This window comes from Borostomias antarcticus, assembly GCF_949987555.1.
Source record: "Borostomias antarcticus genome assembly, chromosome: 1".
NCBI lineage: Eukaryota > Metazoa > Chordata > Actinopteri > Stomiiformes > Stomiidae > Borostomias > Borostomias antarcticus.
The window spans coordinates 36524224-36538893 of NC_140234.1; the positions used below are offsets into that span (position 1 = coordinate 36524224).

The following is a 14670-nucleotide window of genomic DNA, read 5'->3' on the forward strand; positions in this document are numbered from 1 at the left end:
ATGTGTGTTATCCTTATCCTCTATGATTAAATGGGGATCATTCCATCCATTATTGACCTATCACATTTCTCTAACCTCCAACCCCCCTCCCTCATCTCCCCCTTCCTGCTCATCCTCTTCTCGCATCTCCTCAAATTACCCCACCTCTTCCTCCTCGCCCTCCTCCTGCTCTTTCTCCCCCTCTTCTGCCCACAGCCCCTCCAGATCAAGTCAGTGGTCGCCCCAGAGCACGTTAAAGGGTACATCTACGTGGAGTCGTACAAGCAGACCCATGTGAAGGCGGCCATCGAGGGCGTGGGCAACCTGAGGATGGGCTTCTGGAACCAACAAATGGTGCCCATCAAGGAGATGACGGACGTCCTAAAGGTGGTCAAGGAGGTCACCAACCTCAAGCCCAAGTCCTGGGTCCGTCTCAAGAGAGGCCTCTATAAAGACGACATCGCCCAGGTACGGCTTCCCTGAGCTAACGACGTCCAATACTATACTCCAAAAAACTACTAGGAGCAAGATGATATTGTAGGTAATTGATAAACGGCCACTTACGGTATTCTTGTGTCAGCGAATATGTTCCCTGACTAAAACTCTTGAATCGTTCTCCAATCCTGCCTCAGGTTGACTACGTGGAACCCAGCCAGAATACCATATCTCTGAAGATGATCCCCAGGATAGATCTGGACAGGATCAAGGCCCGCATGAGCATGGTAAGCTACAGCCACATAGCCTCTCGTAGCAACACCCCTGCCTAGCTATGTATGAGGTGACCTAAAGCTGCGCAGATACCTGACTCGCCTCTGGCTGTCTCTGTCCTACAGAAAGACTGGTTCGCCAAGAGGAAGAAGTTCAAGAGGCCCACTCAGAGGCTGTTTGATGCTGAGAAGATCAGGTACACTGAAACAAGAAAGTTGGCCTACAATGACAGTTTACTTACAGTCAATCTTTCTTGTCTTTCTTTATTTTTTCTGTCTCCCTGTCTGTCTCTCTCTCTCTCTTTGTCAATCTGTCTGTATCTCTTTCTCTCCATATGCATCTCTGTGTTTCCATCTCTGTCTGGAGAATTCTCATAATAATAATTACAGGACCTCAAGGTTCTTTTATTAGCCATACGGCATGTGATGTGATGCACACAGATACCTGTGAATGAGTGGTGACACAACCACACACATGCTTCTGCGGTCGTTGGTGGAATTTATCCCCTGCATTCCTCCCATCCAAGCTGTCCTCCTCCAGGGGCAGCCAGGAGCGGTGGGCAGCCTCATCAGTGGCACCCAGGGGCCAAGTCCAAGTGCTTAGTCCAGGTCCTGGTCAGGGACTGAGGAGCATCTGTTCTTCTGTATGTTTTTCATATTGGGGTTCTATGTGGAGGGAACCCGAGTGAGAACGGGGAGATCACACTAGACTACTGAGAGAACCATGCCAGCTATTCCGTCATTGTATGAGTATGTGAAGCTTGCTTGATCGTCTCGTTGAGAGAGGTCAGGAAAGAGTTTTTACAGCTAACATATTTTGGCTCACTGGATGAACTGTTTTTTTTGCTTCCCTCTGGAATATGTAGGGGTAGGATTATGTAGGGGTAGGATCTATGCCCATCCTCCCATTGCTCTCTGTAAAGCACATTGTGCTGCCTCTGTGTATGAAATGCGCTATACAAATAAAGTTTGATTTGATTTGAAGGTCCCTGGGAGGGGAGGTCAGCCATGACGGAGACTTCATGATCTTTGAGGCCAACCGCTACAGCCGTAAAGGCTTCCTCTTCAAGAGCTTCGCTATGTCTGCTGTGGTAAGGACAACACTAGCGCACACACACACACACACACACACACACACCATTATCATCATCATCATAAACTATACCTGTCAAGGTGCTTTATAAAGCACGCTTGTGATGTGTTCGGTCAAAGACTTTAGTAAGCCTGAAGGTAAGCTGTAACTGGGGGGCCCTGTTCTGAGTTGACCCAGGATGTTCCTAGTTGACCCGGGATGCTCCGAGTTGACCCGGGATGCTCCGAGTTGACCCGGGATGCTCCGAGTTGACCCGGGATGTTCCGAGTTGACCCGGGATGTTCCGAGTTGACCCGGGATGCTCTCTTGCGTCCAGATCACAGAGGGGGTGAAGCCCACCCTGTCAGAGCTGGAGAAGTTTGAGGATCAGCCTGAGGGCATCGACCTGGAGGTGGTCACCGAGGCTTCAGGTACACACTCCTCACTGGATGCACAAGCTTCCTGTGTGTGCGTTTGTCTGTGGGTGTGTCTGTCTTGGAGAGTGTTCCTTTGTCTGTGTGCATATATCTGAGTCATCTCTTACGTGTGTGTGTGTGTGTGTGTGTGTGTGTGTGTGTGCGTGTGCGTGTGCGCGCAGGTAAGGAGCGTGAGCACAACCTCCAGGCGGGCGATAACGTCGAGGTGTGTGAGGGGGAGTTGATCAACCTGCAGGGGAAGATCCTGAGTGTGGATGGAAACAAGATCACCATCATGCCCAAGCACGAAGACCTCAAGGTAAACACACACTAGGGCTGTCGGAACGAATTTCAGGATTCAAATATATTTATAAATGCTGAAATTGCCGTTTGAATGTGTATTGTTTTTATACACAGTTTGGCTTGATTCAGCACGGAGGACTTATAGATGTGGATCTGGTCAGCTAACAATAGCTGTCTAAGTCTCTTTCAAGGGAATGTCAGCAGTGGGATATCTCACACACACACACACACACCAAATATCCAACAAAACCTAGCTAGCTAACTACACGGCTGGAAACGAGGCCAGAGTCCGGGGCAGAGAGAACCAAGCTAGATGCAGCTAGCCAGGCTAGCTATCTGTCAAGCTGTAGCTAGCATCATGGGGGTGGGAGACAACATGTTTACTGTTGCATCTGACTTGTTTTCATTTGATCGTACACTTAATGATGGCATGGTGTGTGTGTGTGTGTGCGTGCATGTAGGACCCTCTGGAGTTCCCGGCCCACGAGTTGAGGAAGTACTTCCGTATGGGCGACCACGTGAAGGTCATCGCCGGGCGCTACGAAGGAGACACGGGTCTGATTGTGCGCGTGGAGGAGAACTTCGTCATCCTCTTCTCCGACCTCACCATGCACGAGGTTAGATGCGTGCATCAAGCACATTTGGCTCTGTGCTTCCATCTTCTTTTCTCTGCCTTGTCCCTTCTTCTTTTTTCCTCTTCTCTCTCTTTTAGTGTTGCACGGTGTATCGATACTAGAAAAGTACCGCGATACTCGGTCGTCAAAAACGGTACAATACCCAAATTTAAAGTATCGATACTGTAGTTGCTTGAAAAATGAGAGTACTTGCCAAAGCTTGGGTTCGCTCAAAATATGTTCAGTCAGGTTTATTAAGAAACAATACGGTTGCAAACGGACTTCAATAGTAAAAACACAGAGTGATTCTATCAGAGAAGTGAAGTCAGTCACTTCTGCCCTCGCTTATATTCAGTCCAAGCACAGGTAATTCTTTCTAAGATTTGATTGGCTGAGTTTGTCTATGCGTCATCGTGAGGGGACGGATATCACACAGTGAAAGAAAGGAATGTGGGATGAAACTCACTTTGAATATGGAGACAAAGAAAACAAAAGGTCTGAGTCAGGGCAGGAAGGACAAGGTGTGGCCTTTCTGACTTGGACAAAAGAGCGAGGCAGAGGAGTCTGTTTACAATTACAAAAAGGGAGGGTTGGGTGTTTATAATCATAAAGGGAGATTGAAACCTAGGGGTTTTCAGGGGACTTGATGAATAGAAAGGATATGCATCTGAATAGTCTTGAGACTGTGTGTTAAATTCCATGACAACTCCCTCATCTGTGGCTGAACAGCCACATAAAAGATATACATCAGATAAAAATAAGCATAATAAAAAAAAATTAAAAAAAATAAACACAAATTTCAAAAACTCTATGCTATACATGTGGAAAAGAAGTAATTTCTCCACTAGGTGGAGCAAGAACAAAAATGCAAATTACGCTATAAAACTCCTTACAGAAATTTGACAGGAAACAAGGTTAAAATAAAAACATGTATAGTCTAAGAGTGGACAACCATTCACCAAAACCCTTGATTTAAATTTTGAATAAGGCAAAAAGATAAAATGGTTAGCAGTGTAAGGAGGGCAAAAAACCTCTTGGTCAATTTAGAGGAAAAACCCAAAACTTATTTATCAACTCATGTTTCAACCATTGCAACTCTTGTAAACAAATATGATATTTTTTCAAGATAATTATAAAGTTCATTCACTCTTGTTGTGAATAATCGCATGTTATTTCTTCTGGATCGTAGCTTCCATGTTTGCGTTTCTGAATGTTCAATGTAGGTTCCAGTGTGTGCGGTTAGAGGTGCAGTCATTGCTGTTGAGCTTGTCCACGTTGTCATAACAACCACGAGAAGGAGGTGACCGGCAAGGTCAGTCTCCGATTGCTCATCAGAGGAGAGGGCAGTGTGGCGGTGACCGTCAAGGTCACTCTCCGATTGCTCATCAGAGGAGAGGACAGTGTGGTGGTGACCGCTTTGCCCTTGAGATCTCTGGTTTCGGCTGCATGGACCGTCCTCTCAGCTACTTTTGACAGCTATTCCACACAGGCCAGAATGCCATGGTCCTGATTGTTCCATCTTTGACGGGTAGGTTCACCCCGCTACATCTCTCTGACGGGTAGGTTCACCCCGCTACATCTCTTTGACGGGTAGGTTCACCCCGCTACATCTCTTTGACGGGTAGGTTCACCCCGCTACATCTCTTTGACGGGTAGGTTCATCCCGCAACATCTACTTCTCTTCCATGTTTTCTGGCCTGTTCTCAGGCTGCTCATTTGCTCCTGGTAGTCTCTTGTCTCCCCATTTGGCAGGTCTACATAGAGCGGTCAGCCAGCGAGCTCTCGGAGGGTGAGGAGGGAGTCCCTGTCCTGGTTCAGCAGGGTGAAGGTGCGGTGGGACACCACACAGCCAGGGCGAGTGCTGAACCCGGTCCACACGGTACTGCTCCACGTAGGGCCGGCCCGGGTCGTGCTGCTGGAGGGCCACCTCGGCGCTCCCGGTCCCCCAGTACAGGCTGATGAAGTGCTCCGTCTGTGGATCCACAGATGAGAGAGACAAACAGAGACAAAACAGAAGAGCAAAAGGAGAGTCCTCTGGTCTGGTCTCCCTGTTCCCCCTGTTCCCCTCTTTGGTCAGGAACGGTTATTCAAAATCTGTTGGAGATTCTCAGAAACATGGTTAAGCGCAAGCTCCTGCTTTGGGGAAAAAATGTTGTTATTCAGTCAGGAAACTTAAACAGGGTGACTGTTCAAGTGTCATTTAGAGCCAGTCTGCAGTAGCCTATAGTGACATCAAGGGCAGTGTTAGAATGACTTCAACACGCCCAGTCCCCAGTCATGATCAAGGCAATTGGATTTGGCTCTAGCAGTTCTCTTCCGATTTTATGAAAAATAAAATAAAATAACCACATTCTCGTCTCAACAAAACAACACCCCCTAAGGGTGAGAGCAAAAATTTCCTGAAGTCAGGATAAAAATAGAGACGGGGCAAAGAAAATGACACTAAAATGAACTGGCTTCATTTACAATTAACTAATCAAAAAACTCCATCAAAGCTTCATTTGTATAGCTAAAATTTGTATATCTAAACCCTCCCTCTTCTGCATTTGAGGACAGAGTATTTGGGCACTGCTTCGGACAAAATGGTCTCTTCTCCGTTTCATACTTATCTGTCGCTCACAGTGAGTTGGTGACATGGCGTTGGCGTTGCATCTCACGAACCCCAGATCGCCCATCCTCCATCTCCACCTCCGGTCTGTGCCCGTCTCCTGGTTCGGCATTAACCCATCACTCCCGGAACGACAGTTGTCTGTAAAAAAACACTCAGAAAAAAACTCAGGCCCGATGAATGTGCCTCAAACTATAAACATGAGATATTTAACATACTCATTTAAAAAAAAAATATATATTGGGTTATGAGATGCTGCATTCAGATTAAGACACTAGCAACCCTTATCTATTCCCCCCACTATTATGCACACGCTTAAGTCTTTCGGACCTCCCATTCAGGGCGCAATCCCGGGCTAGACCCCGTTCCGTCCGAGGCCTCAAGCCAGGCTCCCCTGGAATGAGAGCTCAGCCTTCTGCTTCCCGGTGTCTTCTTTTCAAAGCCCACCGATCACAGAAGCACTACTCGCCTACTAACGCATTCGCTTTTGGCTTGTAGTGGCCTGACTGTACATTGAGCCGAGCGCGGCGGCCATCTCAGGTCTTACTGCCATATGCGACCCGACCGGCCGGTGACCCAGTCGATAGCGATCCCGGACACCGTAGTGATTGTTAGTCACCCAGCTCAGAACCGACGGTCTGATCCTAATTCCACTTGTGCTATGAATATTAGAACTTTGACCGTTTTCACCAGCCTTGCCTATTCACAGAGGTCGTCTCTAACGCCCCTCTGCTTAGGTGTGGACTGTCGTCCACGTACCACACAGTGCCAACCCCTTAGCGGCGACACAGTGCTGACTAGACGGTACCAGAGCAGTATGTTAATTCATACTTCATCAGACACGGGGGCCTTCAGTCGTCTCCCCTAGCACTATAAGACAATTTTAACGTGCCCTTTTGGGACCTTGCGGCCCCGCCCCCGTCTGTTGAGGGCTAGGTCCAGGGGTGCCCACTCCCCCTCCCTAACCCCTGTGGTTAACTCACGGCGGGAAAGAATACAATTTCGAAAGAAACACACATTAAGACATTAAATTCGCTTAGTACTCACTCAGTCAGGAATCTCTTTGTTCTCCCTCTGGCTCAAGGCGGATCACCGGGAGTTGTTTTCCGGCGTCTCCTAGGCAACCAGTTAGCTAGCCTACTGGGAATCTAGCAGAAATTTTAACAGTCTAAAAAGTGTACAAAACAATACTTTACCTGGATCCATGGCGCGCATAACAAACAATAATCAAGAGCCGAGGCTCAAACAGTGAACACATAAGACGAACAAGACGAAAACAAAAGGCCCACGTTACAAACAACAAGCATGCTCGGCTACACTAGCAACTTTGGTCCAGGCTAAACCTGACGTCTAGATCCTACCAAAATTACTGTACAGCCACTTGGTCAGAGGTAACGCTCGTTATGTTTACCAAGTCACCCGGGAACAAAGGGGAAAACGTTTCTCCAAGAAACGCGGATTGCAAAAACGCTCAATCACTCCCGTAGCTACCATCTCGTTGGTAATCGTTCTTCAACGAACATCAACAATCACTTCGAAGCTAGTCGGCAATCGTGCTAACACGAACATCAACAACGGGGCTTAAGCTAGTTGGTATCGTTCTTGAAACGAAACATCAACAATGAGGCTTAAGCTAGTTGGTATCGTTCTTGAAACGAAACATCAACAATGCTCTTCCTACCCTCGGTAGGACTAAATACCCACGCTGGGGTTTTCTGTTTTCAATAATCTAGACCAACAAGCTGAACCGAAACCAAGGCAAATAACACGCATAAAAGGATTTTTCAACGTACCGTGAGTTTTGCCGAGTGGAACCAACGGCGGACCTCTCCGAACCAGTGCGCATAGACGCAAAGAGAGAAGTTCCAGAGCGGCTACCGCTTCCGCACGTCTGCGTCCTTTGGTTCCACTCCAGGCGAACCTCACAGCAGTCGATCCCGTCCCGAGTCGCCAATTGTAGTTGCTTGAAAAATGAGAGTACTTGCCAAAGCTTGGGTTCGCTCAAAATATGTTCAGTCAGGTTTATTAAGAAACAATACGGTTGCAAACGGACTTCAATAGTAAAAACACAGAGTGATTCTATCAGAGAAGTGAAGTCAGTCACTTCTGCCCTCGCTTATATTCAGTCCAAGCACAGGTAATTCTTTCTAAGATTTGATTGGCTGAGTTTGTCTATGCGTCATCGTGAGGGGACGGATATCACACAGTGAAAGAAAGGAATGTGGGATGAAACTCACTTTGAATATGGAGACAAAGAAAACAAAAGGTCTGAGTCAGGGCAGGAAGGACAAGGTGTGGCCTTTCTGACTTGGACAAAAGAGCGAGGCAGAGGAGTCTGTTTACAATTACAAAAAGGGAGGGTTGGGTGTTTATAATCATAAAGGGAGATTGAAACCTAGGGGTTTTCAGGGGACTTGATGAATAGAAAGGATATGCATCTGAATAGTCTTGAGACTGTGTGTTAAATTCCATGACAATACTTTAAGAAAGACAGTGTTTTAATAAGAGCCATATATATTGAGTTGCGTTCATGCGACAGTGAAGCCGTGTTTGTTTGTAGGCTATAGCACTCTGCTTCTCTCTCCCAAGATCCCAGAGTTCTCTCTCTCTCTCCTCGCTCTGTCACTCTGCAGCGAGCAGCGCAACTGTTTTAACTAGTCTAACCTGAGATGGCTACAAGTACAAATGTCGACCGTCCACAGCTTGTCGATAAAGCTGATGCGCGCAGCGAAATCTGGCATTATTTTGCTTACAGAGCCGACAGTGAGGGCAAGCCCTCGGACATTACAAAGCCCATCTGAAAACGATGCTACAAATCTATACAAACCAGGGGAGCCAATACGACCAACCTGGCAAAGCATCTTGCAGACAGACATGCCGACTTACACAAAGAATTCAAAGAGCGACAGGTTAGCGAATGTGATAGAAGATAAGATACACACAACAGCAACACCAGTACTGAATACAACCAAAGGATATTTAGCCTACCTTAATTTTGAATGTATGAATGCACAATACATTTATTGCACCAGATGATAGTTAGAGAAGCTAATTTTCATGCGTAGCATAAGACTTTTAGCTAGCATAGCTGCAGCCTGGCTGCAAGCCTAGCTCTCTGCCTAGCCCTTCTCAGTCCTGTTGTCGCATGCTCGCTCATGCCTGACAACGGTCCTTTCACCCTCCATTCACTTCGCCGTCAAAATAAATAGGTGTCGGCCTATTTAGGAGAGGCGCTCATATTTACAAGTGTCAGATAAATATGAAACTTCACTTACCTAAGCAAAAGGGTCTATTTAAACACATGCTGGGTTTTGAAGCCTCGGCGCTACCAATAAATAACTTATTTAGACATGTTCTGTCCGAATGAATTTATTTTTCTGAGGTAGTCGTCTTCTGTGGTGTGGCGGTCTCTTTGAAGGTTCCTGTGTGATTTGTGTCCTTGTGTATGGATGGAATGAGTAAGCTTTCTCTGTGTGTGTGTCTGTGTCTGTGTCTGTGTGTGTGTGTCCGTCCGTCCGTGTGTCTCGGCCCACTAGTTGAAGGTTTTGCCACGGGACCTGCAGCTGTGTTCAGAGACGGCGTCGGGCGTGGACGCTGGAGGGCAGCATGAGTGGGGGGAGCTGGTCCAGCTGGACCCCCAGACCGTGGGGGTCATCGTTCGCCTGGAGAGGGAGACCTTCCAGGTAACACTCTCCACAAACAGGCTCTCCCAGCCCCAAACTGGCCACCCGCAAGACGTCCAGCTTCAGCCTCTGTAAACTACTCCCATATAAAGAAATCTCTCCTTTTAAAAATGTAGCGTGCTAAGGCTCAAGCAGCAATACTGTTCTTCTACAGCCTTATATGGGAGTGTGGGTGTACCCAAGCTGCTCCAAGCAAGCCCCAGGCGTCAGACAAAAACTTACGAGGAAGTCATCTCTGAGCTGAATCACTAAAAATGCTCTCCCTCCCCCTTCCCCCGACAGACATGCACGCCTCTACACAGCTATTACTAGTGGAAGGACTTCCGCTAACGTCCTCCTGAGGCGACGTCACACATTTAAAAAACAAAAAACAAAACATACATGTAATAAAACCAGACATTCGGTAATAACCGTGTAACTTGATTTGTAGCTCAAAATGTCCTCACAACAATTCAGGTTTTCAAATCTAATGATGTTATGCTGGTTTAAAAAAACGGGTTGCTAATTTTGATGATGGCGCTGCAGCTCCCCCTCAGGGGCCAGCCTCCCGTTAGCGCCCCTCAGGGACCAGCCTTCCGTTAGCGCCCCTCAAGGCCAAGCCTTCCGTTAGCGCCCCTCAAGGCCAAGCCTTCCGTTAGCGCCCCTCAAGGGCCAGCCTTCCGTTAGCGCCCCTCAAGGGCCAGCCTTCCGTTAGCGCCCCTCAAGGGCCAGCCTTCCGTTAGCGCCCCTCAAGGCCAAGCCTTCCGTTAGCGCCCCTCAAGGCCAAGCCTTTGTTAGCGCCCCTCAAGGGCCAGCCTTCCGTTAGCGCCCCTCAAGGGCCAGCCTCCCGTTAGCGCCCCTCAAGGCCAAGCCTTCCGTTAGCGCCCCTCAAGGCCAAGCCTTCCGTTAGCGCCCCTCAAGGCCAAGCCTTCCGTTAGCGCCCCTCAAGGCCAAGCCTTCCGTTAGCGCCCCTCAAGGGCCAGCCTTCCGTTAGCGCCCCTCAAGGGCCAGCCTCCCGTTAGCGCCCCTCAAGGCCAAGCCTTCCGTTAGCGCCCCTCAAGGCCAAGCCTTCCGTTAGCGCCCCTCAAGGCCAAGCCTTCCTTTAGCGCCCCTCAAGGCCAAGCCTTCCGTTAGCGCCCCTCGAGGCCAAGCCTTCCGTTGGTGCCCCTCGAGGGCCAGCCTTCCGTTAGTGCCCCTCGAGGGCCAGCCTTCCGTTAGCGCCCCTCGAGGGCCAGCCTTCCGTTAGCGCCCCTCGAGGGCCAGCCTTCCTTTAGCGCCCCTCGAGGGCCAGCCTTCCGTTAGCGCCCCTCCATTTCAACGCGGCACTTCACAGAATTCATAGAGATATGAATGCATGTAATGTATGTAACGTGAAAATTTGAATGTAGACTCTCTATGAGATGTAATTGTAGGAGAGTCGTTGCAGTTTAAAATGTCGCTAGCACAAAGGTGTAAATCAGTCTCTTCAGGCTGCTGTACCACAACAAAACAAGCTGTACGATACTCCACACCTCCCTCCACACATCAATTTATAGCAGCGCCGATACAAAGTTATGAAGCTAGTAACATTAGGTGCTTGATGTTGCTGTAATCAGCCCGTAGCTAGTAGTTAACAGATCATTCTCACAGGCTCATTTTTTCTAAGAATGGAGGTCACTAACTCACCCTGCTTTACATGTGCAGTAAGACTCCACGATTTTGTCCTGAGTTTCAATCTGGAGTTTGTGAGGCTTCTATACCTTCCGCGTCTAGCATCAACTCGTATGTTGTCACCTGCTCCGTCCGAAATCCAAATGTCATGGATATATCCTTGTGTAAAATAGTTCAGGCCTTTCTGTCGAACTCTCTTAGACAAAGTAGTAGCATTTGGCAAATAACAGCAATATTGTCAGGTAGCGCTAAACAATCGCAAACGATTGTTTACATCCTCCTAGCCATGCCTAACACGTCAACACATGGGGATTGCGATTCATTTCACAGGACAACATTCTACTGAGACCGGTAAGGGGCTTCCTGGCGCTTCCTGCCTTGAAAATGTATGTTGATCATAGATTTTAGCAGAGGCCCATAGACCGCCATTATAAAGGGGAGGCTCGCACAGAGGAAAAAGGAACTAGATTACTACTGCACGGATCGGTTAAATGTTGATGTGTACAGATCGGTTTCATTAAGGACAAAGCGACATTTGAGCTAAACTTGCTATGACAGCCGCGTTCCCCTTTAACTTAGGGGCATAGCAACAGTAACTGGGGGGGGGGGGGACGGAACTTTCCGCCTGAATAGGAAAGGTCTATTCTCAAAGTGTTCTCAAGGAGCTAAAAACTTTTTTGGCTGATCTTGACAATAACAATCAGTTTGAGTTTTTCATGTCAACAAGCTTCATTGAAGTGAATATGTAGTTTTATGCTGTGAGGGTAAACCCAGTGAGTTTAAGTCTTGTCAGTTGGGGCTTTAGCTCCCTGGGCTAACCCAGTCCTGCATCTGCCCGGTCCTGGCAGGTTCTGAACATGCACGGCAAAGTGCTGACGGTGCGCCACCAGGCCGTCAACCGGCGGAAAGACAACCGCTTCGCCGTGGCGCTGGACTCTGAGCAGAACAACATCCACGTCAAGGACATCGTCAAGGTCATCGACGGACCCCACTCGGTAAGACCCTTGGTCTGGGCAGTGTTACTGACCTTTATTACACGGCTCTCTGAAATACTGTATTCTGATTGAGTTCTACCGGTGAGTTATTGCTCGATAATTGACTGATGTCAAGGGCAACCGAGCAATATTCACTGCTGCTAAGGGCAACACATTATATGTCTATGGGCAAGTTGTACATTATAAACAATAACGGTTTGGCTGCCTATGTTCAATCTCTGAAAATGCTCATTGCCCAAGCACACAGAACCATTTTGCTGGCAAAATAAAAAGTGTAGTCCTATTAGTATTAATATTGTTGGTACGTAGCCGTGTAATAAGTGGGATAACGTATGGTTAGCCGGTCATTATCGAAAAAGCCCTTCGGTGTGTTACAACCGTTGGCCATGCGTTGTCCCTTACATAGCAGACATTTGGATTATGTGCTCTCGAACTGGCATGTGTTCTAGCCATGTTTGGCTTGTTTGCCAAGGGTGGAAATTGGTTACTCATACTGTTCCATTTGTACCGTAGTTCCCGATTTGGCGCCCGGGACGATGTCATATCCCAGTTAAATGCATTTTAGAAACAAAACGTGAAAGCCCATTTTTGCCCCATCTTCGGAGTTCTAGCCATTGTTAGCAATACCAGTTGATAACCGCAATCTATGCTATTTTGCGCATACGAACTTCGTAGCAACATTGTCCACTGATAGACGTTTGACAGTTGTGTGTACGACTGATTTAATTACACACACAAGACAGAAGTGCTAATAGTCTTGTAAGAGTTTGAAATAAAATCCAAGGCAGCTCTTCATTCTGAATAAAAAGCCTTTAATACAGGGCTAGTTCATAATTGTACAGGGAACCAACATGTTTCGACGCTAGGTCTTCGTCAGGGTATGTACATACATACATGTATTTAAGGCTTTTTATTCGGAATGAAGAGCTGCCTTGGGTTTTATTTAAAACTTACTGGATTCTTCCCCCCCAGCAAGTCCAATGAGCACCTTCAACTACTTTTGATTACCTGTACCTGAATGCCGTAGCCCTCGCCTACATTTTTCTTGCTAATAGTCTTATTCCAGCTTTCACTTATTGTTGTGTGGACTATCCATCGTGATTGGCAGCAGCTGACGTTGATGAAGTCGGGATAGATTTTTTTTATCTCAAGTAAAATGGCAGAAATCCCGAGTTCAGGTGACGTATTGATGACGACTTCATATCGACTACATATACAAATGGAACGCAGTATAACTACCAAACAAAGGAAGCAATTAGTCAGTATTTTGCTCTGTTTGCCACCCACTGTGAGCTTCTAGTTTGCTGTATTTCTATGTGGCTGTGTGGTTTTTGGGGCAGTCTCTTTTCTTTGGATAGATGGGTGGTGTTGTACTCATGGGTGTGAGCTTTGTGATGTGATGTCTCCATTCTCCTGTCAGGGTAGAGAGGGGGAGATCCGACACCTGTTCCGCGGATTCGCCTTCCTGCACTGTAAGAAGCTGGTGGAGAACGGAGGCATGTTCGTATGCAAGACACGCCACCTCGTATTGGCTGGCGGCTCCAAGGTCAGTCTCATTGGCTTTCTGCCTGTTCAGCCGGACCGCCTGATTGGCTCTGGCCTCAAGTCAGTTACCACCTTGTGTCTCCTCCGCAGTAAGCTCTTTTTAGTGTTGGAACAAGGCATCAGTTTTAGTCTGTAGCAAACTCACAGGTTCAAGGTTCCGGCTCAGTGTATTTCCACTGTTACATTACACAACAGAAGCATGCTTGAATTGCTGAGTTACACAACTTCCATTTGCTCAAAAACATAGAAAAATGTATTGTGTTGGCTTATGATACAAGTCTGAATCCCCCCCCCCCAGCCTAGAGATGTGACCAACTTCACCGTGGGAGGGTTCGCCCCCATGAGCCCACGCATCAGCAGCCCCATGCACCACGGCGGAGGGGGTGAGTACGGCCGATAGGTAGCCCAGTGGTTAGAGTATCTGACAGAAAAGTGGTTCACAATCATTGCCTACCATTGTGCCCTTGAGCAAGGTGCTTATCCCCAACACTAGCTCAAAAAATCAAAAAACCATCAGCTAAATTACCTGTTAGCCTCTACTTTCTACACGTTCACACACACTGCAGGTTAGACAGACTAACCCCGTGGTCTCCTGCTGCAGGTCAGCAGCAGAGGGGCGGAGGAGGAGGAGGAGGAGGTGGTGGAGGAGGAATGGGGCGTGGCCGAGGCAGGAGAGACAACGACCTGATTGGACAGACTGTCCGCATCTCCCAAGGACCCTACAAAGGTGAGACGCAGCTAGAGCTGATTCTCTGAAACCTCTCCTCGATCCCTCGCTTCCCTCGGCTCTTTGAGTGTCTGAGGGGCAGGAACCTTGGATCTTCTCCTCCAATGAGAGAAGAGAGGGTTATGTTCACCAAAATGTTCAGCTACCATTTCCCCCTTCCTGAATGTCTAACCCCTCTGCCTACGTTTCCCAGGGTACATCGGTGTGGTGAAGGACGCTACGGAGTCGACGGCCAGGGTGGAGCTCCACTCCACCTGCCAGACCATCTCAGTAGACAGACAGCGCCTCACCACCATGTACGTACGCCAGCGTTCCCTCTGGGATTTTGAGATGGCGACTGGGGTTCTTCTAGGGAGGTCCGGGGTGTATTTTATATAGAGGGGGTTTTTGAT

The 14670-nt window shown here is 48.0% G+C and overlaps 1 protein-coding gene across 1 annotated transcript in view; it reads left to right on the forward strand.

Annotated features, from left to right (window-relative positions):
* supt5h (SPT5 homolog, DSIF elongation factor subunit) overlaps positions 1-14670 on the forward strand; it is a 34578-nt gene that overhangs the window by 12461 nt on the left and 7447 nt on the right. The window contains exons 10-22 of the mRNA XM_084440627.1: positions 196-447; positions 612-701; positions 813-883; positions 1672-1777; positions 2096-2189; positions 2357-2493; positions 2939-3094; positions 9236-9382; positions 11860-12006; positions 13427-13552; positions 13850-13934; positions 14153-14278; positions 14472-14574. Coding sequence (XP_084296753.1) covers positions 196-447; positions 612-701; positions 813-883; positions 1672-1777; positions 2096-2189; positions 2357-2493; positions 2939-3094; positions 9236-9382; positions 11860-12006; positions 13427-13552; positions 13850-13934; positions 14153-14278; positions 14472-14574 — 1640 coding nt within the window. The remainder of the gene's footprint in view (positions 1-195; positions 448-611; positions 702-812; positions 884-1671; positions 1778-2095; positions 2190-2356; positions 2494-2938; positions 3095-9235; positions 9383-11859; positions 12007-13426; positions 13553-13849; positions 13935-14152; positions 14279-14471; positions 14575-14670) is intronic.